Source organism: Protopterus annectens, chromosome 4.part0, assembly GCF_019279795.1.
Source record: "Protopterus annectens isolate FY-2018-M chromosome 4.part0, PAN1.0, whole genome shotgun sequence".
Taxonomy (NCBI): Eukaryota; Metazoa; Chordata; order Ceratodontiformes; family Protopteridae; genus Protopterus; species Protopterus annectens.
In genome coordinates this window covers 526,875,933-526,886,531 of record NC_056733.1, presented here as the reverse complement: position 1 = coordinate 526,886,531, position 10,599 = coordinate 526,875,933, and the positions used below count along the sequence as shown (strand labels likewise).

The window sequence follows — 10,599 nt, the reverse complement described above, 5'->3', positions numbered from 1 at the left end:
AAATAACACTAGTTCCCAAAGTTAAACATGTTATATTCTAGGACAAGCCTAATGAGCCCCAACAAAAATTCAATATTCTCCATTGAATATTTAACTGCTCTTACTAGCCAATATCTACCTGCTGCGAAACCCTCTTCCAGGGGTATACTCGTATAGAGAGACTGTACATCGAGAGTGCAAAGAAAATAACTATTTGGGACCTGTACATTATCCATAAGTTGTGGATATACAGCTGTGTTAACACTGTAGACTGTTGCTTTATGTTTAAGGATATTTAAACCTGAAAGAGGTGTGTCTCTGTAATGCACTGATTACGCTGTTTGAGAAACCGGTCTGTTAACCCGTTTGGTTTTCTGAAGCCATTGTATTTGGATTATTTTGGATGTTTTCGCTTATTAAAATGAGATTTTGTTGTATCTACTATATTTTGAGTGCTGGATTTCTTTGGTGGAGGACATACGTATACATATATCTAATGATTCTAAAATAAAAAGGAGAGGTGGCATACCTAAGCCTACTTATCACTAAAGGAAAGTAAAGGAGATTAAAAAAGTAATAAAAGATAAGTAACCTATGCTACAATATAAAATAAAATATAAAAATATTTTGAAAATATTATGTAAATATCTTGAGGTACAATACTTAGCTTTGCAACACGCAGGACACCTGTCCAAACACTTTGGCAGCAAATGAAATATGAGGTAGCATCACAGACAGGTGCATTATGAGGGTTAAAATTAAGGAGCTGGAGCACTAGATTTGTCAGATCAGATCGGATCAGATCCAACAAGTGGCCCAAAGACCCTTCAGTCAGATCGAATAGAAGGGATGAACAGGATCATATAACAGTGAATGCTGCTGCAACCATTCAATGTACAAAAACTGTCCTAAGGGAAAACTTGCTTCCAATACCTATTTCACAAAGTTTCAATAACAAGTTAGATCATACACAAACAGACTGAACAATTCTGCATTACTACTAAAAAAGAACTGCCTTACAAATGAAAGCAATTTCACTTTATGATCACGTATGTGTGGTATGACCAATATATATTACACACTATAATATCTGTACAGAAGCACCATACCTAATTCACTACAAGTTTGAAAGCACAGATGGTGTACGTCCTACTACTTTTTTTTCAGGAACCATTATAATTTTAACATCCAAATATATTAAATGATGAAAAGAAAATGGAGACATAATGATGAATTGTATTTATATGCAACACAAATAGACTCTGTTCTTACCAACTAAAATTAATATGGGCAAATACCAATCTGATTGTGGTAGCACCACTTGCAGCAACTATGCAAGTTCGCATAAATTCAAATAGACCATGAGAATTAATCAGAGCCATAGCTGGCTCACCTAGTGCCCAGTGCCATTTCTTGATCTTGTACCCCCTTAACTCTAAGACGAGGAATAAAAAAAAAAGTCTGTTCTCTGATCTAGTGCTCCTCTATTGCAAGCCAGGTCTTTTCTTCCTGCACTCTTCAACTTAAGTTAAGGAGAGAAAAAAAATTATCAGCATTAATTTCTGTATAGGCATTCAAAAATGTCAGTACTGAAATGAATGCCATTACTATACTAATGACTGATCATCATCTGCCAGTCATGCCTTGTAACACCTTGCACCCTGTGTGGTTGCTCCCTTTATCCCACTTCAGATACACCTCTGTAATTAATGCCCCATACTTTTGGCAATAATAGAGAAAATTCTGGACTTAAAAAATCAAGCAGATGAATGTTGATCCTCTCATCCAATCTAGCAAAAGATGACTATTGTCATGTAATTATGACTGCTGCTTCAGTGCCCCTGTACCCGTCAAAATGATATGGCGGTATCAAGTTATACTGACAGCATACCATTTTCACTCATATAAAGAAAATCTAAGAAGGTCCAAAGTTTTCCATTATCCACCTATATTATATATATTCATATGAATGAATAATAAATTGGGTGAGCACTATGGTGGATGGTCTCCATGTAGTAATGTAGGTGACATTTTTCTTTGTAAGCTTATAAGAAGGAGATGAACTGTGTAAGTTCTGGAGGAGAGGGGAAAAGTTAGCTAAAAATCAAGCAAAACAGCATTGGTGCAACTAATTAAAGATCAAATTGATTTTATTTCTTCTGTTACTGAATCATTATCATCAGCATCAACCTTGTCCCCATTACTCTACATTGGGTTGAGGTTTTGCATCAACTGTTACCACCTCTCTCAGGTCAGTGCCACTCTCTTTTCCAACAGTCATGCTCACTGTTGCAGGTCTTTTCTCATGCAATTGATCCATTTCTTGGCTGGATGTCTTCATCTTCTCTTGCCTCTTCCCTATGGAGATTCTATTACTGTATTATTTTCCTTATTTAGAACTACAACATTTCAGTTCTCCATCCACTGATGGGTATCACTATCTTGTTTCCTTACCAAACTACCTGCTCTGAAGTCCTTGGAAACTAGGAACTAGTGTACTGCCATTTTTGTATTACTTTCACAACTGAATATGAATCTGATCTTTTTTGTATTTACTTAGAAATTTCATTAAGCAACATGCTTATTCACAAGTTCCATCACAGATATTCTATGCAAGATACAATACATTAAAAAATTCTTAATAAAACTACTTACACGAGTAGATACATATTTAAATAAAACTTTAAACAGAGTGAGGTTTCTATAAACCATGACGTTTGAGTTTTATGTTTTGTATTTAATGGAATTTTCAGTAAAATTTTGCTATAATACATATTGGCCAAATTATTCAAATTTTCCTAGTTATCTACAGAACTCAGAGATTCCATTTTATTGCACTACTCTTTCTAATTCATTGAAAACATTTTTGTTGTACACCTACTGTTTCTTTTATCCTGCATTTATTTAATTACTTTTGGTAGAATGCATACAAACATTTTGTAATAATTTACAACAGGTATCAAGTCTTGGGGCTTTTCTTCCTGGACCTTCTCTGAAAATGGGCATTATCCAGTAGGACATAACCAATCAACAAATACAAACAGCATAAATAAAATAAAAAGTGAAGCCTCCTATAAATGTGTAACTTTGAGCACTTTGGCTACTTAGTAGTGACTATTAGAAGTGTAACATATTTGATACAGCAAACAACACAACACATAGTAAAACAAAATATGTAAAAGGTTTTACTGGTGCAAAATAAAAATTAGTAATAAAAGCCAGAAAAGTTGCTCCCATAGTTCTTTTCTGGTGCTGAGAAACATGGTTGTAAGTGAATGTCACAAAATAGTGCATTCACCTATTGGCAATAAGGTGTAAAGCAAGACTGTTTTTACTTCACCCAACTGACACTCAGCAGAATAAAACCCATCATACTGAACATCGGCTGCTATACTAACAACATATCAAAATAACTGAAAAGAAACTCTGTATTTTTGCATTAGGATAAGCCCCTTGGTACTCCATGCTTATGAGACTGTGTGTGTGTGGGGGGGGGAGTCACTGTCTCAACCATTTCCTAGTATTATACCCTAATTCTGAGGTAGTATTTCTTCTTCTCCAAGGTAGTACAACTCGTAGGTCACAACAACAAGAAGCCATGGAGAGTCAGCCTCTCACTTGCTGGGTGTAGAAGAACTTTCCCGCTGCAAACAGTTCCAAGTGCCATTCAATTAGTGGGCATATGTCAGGCTGAGCTTTGACGGGATAATGTGATCTCCCAGGAACACAGAGAACAGTCCAAATTGATGAGCACAGTAGATGAGATAGCAATGGAGATTTCTATTTGGATAGGGACAGAAAAGATGTAAGTCTCATTTCTGTAGAAGACAGCATCCACTGATTACTGGTGACCAGGTCAACAGCACACGATTCAAGTATCCTGCAACATATGATTGAGTGGATGCAGTCTGTCACACTCCCACAACAGTTCAATTTTCTGTGGAGAAAAAGCATCTGAACCATGGACAGAAGGAATAAAACCCCAGCCTTTACTTTGGCTTCCTCTTAGTTTGTAAACATGCATGGTGGGTGTAAGAAGTTATGATACATCTTTCATTCAGGGTATAATTTGAGTGCCATACCTTCCATCAGATGAATGTTACGGTCTTTAAGGATTTGCCAGTAAGTTCTCCTCTCCACATCTGCAGTTATACCATTCACTGAAGACAGGAAGGGTCCCCACAGGCTGTCTTTAATTTCATACCTATAATTATAAAACAAGAAAGCTTGAGATGAAATTCAAATATAAACATGAAAGGAGCCATTCTAAAAACACACTGAGACTTTACTGTAATGTCTGTATACATTAAAAGGGTAGATGTAATTTAAAAACCACCTACCTGATGGAATATAGTATGACTGTTCACTTAATTAACTCTTAGGTTGGTTGTTAAGAGTGTAAGTGTAACTTTGTGCAGTCCTTAATAACTAGAACTGCTTTAGGTAAAATGCAAGTGATAACCTTTAAATTAATGCTGTTACAATGATGCCACTATGACTAGTTTAATTTGCTCTCCTGTTTAAGACTACAGAATAATGGTTCACTGTAAGTAAAGCACAACGTGAACACTTCACACCTGTGCAAGTTTGAAGAAGACGCAAATAGACATGTTGACACTTCAGTATGCTGCAGCCACCCCAGTCTACCCAGAGCACAGCAGGCGGAGAGCTGATAGTATCTGTGCATGTATGGGTGAGTGGTAGGAAATTGGTGTGAAATAGTGGAAGACATCATGCTCACTAACTCCAATGCATCATCACAACTGTATACATAAGTATCCTTCAGGAATTCTTTCACCCACAAACTATATATACATGCACAGGTGTATCAACAATTCTGCTGCAGTCCCACTTGGAGGCCTAAGAAAGCTATATGTTACTGACTGAGTGACAAAGAGGGTTACTTTGTGAAGTGAGTGGGTTATTCAAAGTAAGCAAGTGAGGGACAGGAGTTTATTGTGCAATGTGTGGAAGGCTGCTGATAAGTCTCCCTCCTGTGGATGGGATGCTGTAACAGTAGGGGAGCTCAGAAAATCTCCGATGGTGCTAAGTTTCAAACAAGGCAAATGGCAACTGCACCTGGAAGTCCATACTGGCCAAACAGAAAATCAGTTCATACTCCTCTTAATTAGACATCCACACTGGCCAAACAGCAACTCAATTCATACCCCTCCTAACTAGACACAGACAAAGGCTGCAACAAAGTTTCTGCTGATATTGCCATGAGGTGTGTATGTATGTTATGACAAATTATGCCTGAAGTAAGTCTGTTTTATTGAGACCACCCATTAGGTCAATAAAATAATGAATGGAAATAAATAAATCAATGCAAATACTCTCCCTGCTGCAGGGCATAAGCTAACACATACCAGAAATCAGGTCAGAATATTGGTGATCAATTTAAGGGGACAGGTGGCATTCCAGTGTGGTACAGTGCAAGAAGCCTAGAAAAGCATTCCAAACTCAACTTCCATGATACACACATACATAAATAAAAATATTTGAAGCACGGGCATTAATGGGCTTCTAGACTGCCAATATACCAAAACAACTGTTACCAAAATAAGTGTCCAGGCTGTTCTTAAAATATCCAAACTAGTGCTTGCTTTAATGCAGTTTGGTTGCCTGTTCCATGCATCAGCTGCTCTCTCAGAGAACCAATTAGTATACTTTTCATTTCTACAGAATCTTCTACGTAGGCTATCTGATGGTTTTCTACTACTTTTTGATAACCCTAAACATCCCCAGAGGTAGTTGTCTCTAAATGCCTTATATACCCGAATAAGGTATCCCCTTAAATATCTATATGAGACACTGTACAACAAGTTCAGATATTTTAGTCTTTCATAATAACTTAAATTTTCACATCCATGGATGCCCTTGGTATATTTCTACTGTACTCTTTCCAGTTTACTCATTCTTGTTTTCTTATAAGATTTTCATATTCAATATTATAATTCCATACTCAAGTTTGGGTCTAATGTAACTAACAAGCAATGACTTCATCATTTCTGATTTCCTAGACTTTATAAAACTTTTTATACAAGATACAGTTCTATAACTATTATTAACAAAATGATTGATATGATAAGAAAAACTCAAAGCTAGATCTACCCATACATACAGGTCTTTAAATGACTCTTCAGGTTTTAATCACTGTGTGCTGTATTAAATATTCACCTTTCAATTTATGTCTCCCAAATATCATATGCTTCGTTTTTGATGTATTTATCAGCATACTATTCTCCTGTGTCCAAATGGTTAATTTAGTCAAGTCTTTTGCAGACATGCCCTTTCTGTAACACATGTAAATCAGTTTACCAAATTTCAAGTCATCTGCATACAGACTACAGAATACGTCAGATGAAAAAGGCAGCTCTGAAAGACACAACCTAAATAATTATGGGCCTAGAACACAATCCACCTTGACCTTAAGCAAGAATTTCGCCAGTCCAGTTGGTTTAATTTCTCTAAGACCTTTGTGTTTCTAATACCAAGATGGGAATGGGCCTCATCCCTAAGTTAAAATATGACTAAAGTTTCTGAAATATTAGTATTGTTTTAATCCTTGATATTATCCAAAAGTACTCTTCGCAGTGCCCACAATGTTCCCATAATTGACTCCTTCTGCAATTCATATGGAGTTACATCTATTAGTAGCATATCTAAATATGACTGTAAATTGTTTTCTATGAGACCCATTGCTCCTCCTTCCAGAATGCCCTTGTTTCTGCTTGCAAATCCTGGTATTTTATGACCTTGTGTCTCTCTGCTCGCAAGACACTGCAATCACTGGGTATTGCAATTTCAATGCTCAACAATACTTTTGTCTTCTTTTCATGGACTACTATAACTGGTTTTCTTGCATCTATTTTTTGAACTGTTGGTAAAGGGTAATCCCATGTGACATGAACTTCATCATTTTCTATAATGCTTTGTGGCTCATGTTTGTAATGCTTCCAGCTACTTCAATGTTGTAATGTTTACATAATCCCTAGTGCAACAGTCTTGCCCCATTAATGTGCCATTCCGTATACAGGCCCTCTGCCATTAGTGTATCACAACCGATATGTTAAATGGGCTTTGTAAACCAACGTGTATTTAGTCCATTATCCTGGGCCTCCTATATTAACCTTTTATCTTTTTGTTTACATTCACCTTTCCTTAACCATTCTTGTGTCAGATCCTGATCAACATGAGGTTGTTCCAGGATTTCTATGTACTTGCAACAATATTTATGTTTTTCCCACATTTCTTGCCTTATCATCTGATCCTTCACCTTATATTCTTTCTTTTGTTTTTTGCCACTTTCAGTTGCTGCCTGATTTTTGTCTACTTCTTGTTTGATTTCCATTCCCATTTGACACCAATATGCTTCTGCTAAACTAAGCAGGGAAGTCATCTTAGACTTGTTCTCCTTATGTCTTAAAACTTTCATTATGTCTGGATCTTGTGAGGTCAACAGATATGTATGTACTACTACAATTGTAGATCTATACATGTAATTGATTTCAAGAAGAAATACCTCCTTCAGAGCAGGGAATATATAATCTTGGTATATACAACATGTTTTATATATTATTTGATAAGCATGAAGCATTTTTCTTGTTTTCCTGTCCAACTGATCCAGAACCTTTTGGGGCCAGTCAGTCACACCAAAACTGTAAGTTAGAACAGGAACAGCAAATTGGTTTATAGTTTGGACTTTGTTCTAGATGTCAGGGATATTTTCAGTATTAATTTTAGTCTTCTAAAATATTCCTTACAAAGTTTTCATTGCGTATGTTCACATTTTATTGTCAGTCCTTCATCAATTACCATACATTTATCCACTCCCTCCTACTCAAATTCCTTTATATCACATTCCTGTCCCAAACTGATATTTTCAGGTCTATATTAGATTAATAAATGCTTAAAATGTCAAGTATGACATGCTCAACAGCTTTTAAGTGAATGTTCATCTAAGCAAAACCCCAGAATATCAAAACAAGGAGTTTCGAAAAGTTATAATTGGCCAGCCATCAGGAAGCCAATGGCTGATGGCTACAATGTACTGTACACCATTACAACCCCCCCAAAAAAAAAAAAAAAAAAATCGACAAACAAAATAAAGTAGGGGGCGAAAATACGGAACAGCGGTTTTTTTTTCCCCAGAGAAAAAAAATCGCTGTTCCACAAAAATAAATAAATAAATAAAAACAACACAAAGTCGGGGGCTTTGCCCCCCCCTACTTAAATATACCAACTCTGAGATCACATCACAGTAGAGGACTGTCATAACATTACAGATGGTGAACGTAGAGACTGCACCATAGTGGAGGACTGTAAGAACGGTTAACGTTCTGACGTCAGCCATTGGCTTCCTCATGGTTGGCCAACTGTAACTTTTCAAAACTCCTTGTTTCAACATTCTCGGATTCCGCTTAGTTGAACATTCGCTTAAAACTGTCGAGCATGTCGTACTCGACATTTTAAGTGTTCGTTCATCTAATAGGGAACCATATTTTCTTGGTGCTAAAGCTTTCCTGCTTTAAAGGTTGCTTTTGTATATTTATCAAGATCAAATGACATTCTTATATCATCTAAGGAAGTTTTGACCATTTGCAGTTGTGCTTTCATTTCCCCATCTGATGAACTACACTGTTTTAAATCATATACAACTAGAAGACAAAAAGTCTTTGCACTTTGTTGTTTGCTGGGAGCTAAATTGTAAACATGACCTAATCTGTTAAATATACAGCTTCACTGGTTAAGGACAAGACAAAAGAGCAACGGTGACAAAGAGCCACTCTGGAATATCCCCTTTGAATTTTTATCCCTGGGCTAATAATTTGTCCTTTATCATGGCTTAGCTGCAAAGCAGTTTGCCACTGTTTCATGGTCACTGTAATGTAATCAATCAATGTAGGGTGTGTCTTATACATCTGTAAGCACTCCTATATCCATGAATGTGGGGTGCTGTCAAATGCTTTTTTGTAGTCTACCCATACTACACTTAGATTCTTCCCCTTTTTACAATTCTCTATTATGACTTTATTTAGCAACAAAGGATCCTTTGTTCCACATGACCTTCTTTTATTACCCTTTTGTTCTATTACCATGATCGAGTTTCTTCTATATGATTATAAACTCGATTTGCATCAATTCCAGTACAAAGTTTATACACAGTTGGAAGGCAATTTATTGGTCTATAGTTTTTAGGATAGCTTATAGGTTCACTCTTAAGGAGGAGGCGTATCTGTTTTCCTGTTGCTAACTGGGCTAGTGTTTATTCAGGATGTGCATATAAATAGTTCTTACTCAGCCAGAAGTTAGGTATTGCATCTGGGCCTGTGATTTTCCAATTGGGAGCTTTTCTTAACTTTGTTTCAATTTCTCTGGCTGTTATTTAAACCCATTTCATATTCTGTACATTTGAAATTATTGTTTCTTTAACTTCTTCAATCCATACAGTATCTTTGTTATGTTCCACAGAGTTTTCAGAGATATTTCACCAAAATGTGTCTATTTCTTCATATTTGGTGGTATTTCTATTCCTTCTGCCCCATTTCCCAGTTCTCTATAAAACGTTTTGGGTCATCAATAAATTGCTTATTTTGTACTTTTCCTTTATATTTATCTGCATACCCTCTAAATTTTTCTGCCTATGCTGATATCTTTAGTTTATTATTTGAAATAGTGTATGATAGATCCTGGTCTGTTCTGATACTGCACCTTGCTTTTATCAAGTCTGTCTAAGTATTTTTGTTGATCTGTCCCCTCTTCTGTAGTCTTCTAAAAGTGACACTCCTTGTCTTAATTACTTTAAAGTTTTCTCTGTTCAATACTTCCATAATGGCATTTGATTTCTTCCCTTACTCCTCCTTATTGTCCTGTGTTTTTGTGATAAGACTTTATCTGTTATTAATTTAGCTGCACAATAATAGATCCTATTTACTTCTGTTATATCACATGAATTTATGTGAATAGTCTTGATTACTGTGTTCATTTGTATTATCAGACTACTAACATTTTGGATCTTATTGACTTTATGCAATCTATTTCTTTCATTGATCTTAATATGTCCATCAATCAAGCAACTCTTCCCTTAGATCATTCTCTTCTAAATTAAGGGCATATTCTTTGTTCTCATTTTCCTGCTGGCATTTTTCCAGAAAGTTCCAGAACATCTTTCTATGACGTATTCTCTTTACCTTCATCTTGTATTATCCATTGCTCACTGGCTTATCACTCTTGTAACATTGACTGCGTCAGATTTGCCACCATTTCCTGCTCCCTCCCTTGCTATGCAACTCCAAATGAATTTTTGTACTGGTTTCCTACTGGAGATCTAAAGTATCTTGATATGGCAACTGATCAGATGCTTCCCATTCCACCATTATTCCAAATTTGAAGAATCATTATTCATTCTGTCATGCTGTGATGTTACCAGAGTTGGATTTTCTATACTAAAGCCTTCACTTCATAGGTAATTCATAACTTCAATTTCTATTTCTTTAACTTCTCCATTACTAATGCTCTTTTCTACATTCCACCTTTGTTTTCTTATTTTTTGTACTGTGAAATTTTCCATCTCTGGGTATCTTTGTCTGTATTTCTCTTCAAACACCTTTGGGGCAG

The 10,599-nt window shown here is 36.1% G+C and overlaps 1 protein-coding gene across 5 annotated transcripts in view; it reads right to left on the bottom strand.

Annotated features, from left to right (window-relative positions):
- TCN2 (transcobalamin 2) overlaps nucleotides 1-10,599 on the bottom strand; it is a 2,080,282-nt gene that overhangs the window by 145,836 nt on the left and 1,923,847 nt on the right. For all 5 annotated transcript variants that reach the window (XM_044068453.1, XM_044068452.1, XM_044068454.1 and 2 more), the window contains one exon: nucleotides 4,062-4,183. In XM_044068453.1, coding sequence (XP_043924388.1) covers nucleotides 4,062-4,183 — 122 coding nt within the window. The remainder of the gene's footprint in view (nucleotides 1-4,061; nucleotides 4,184-10,599) is intronic.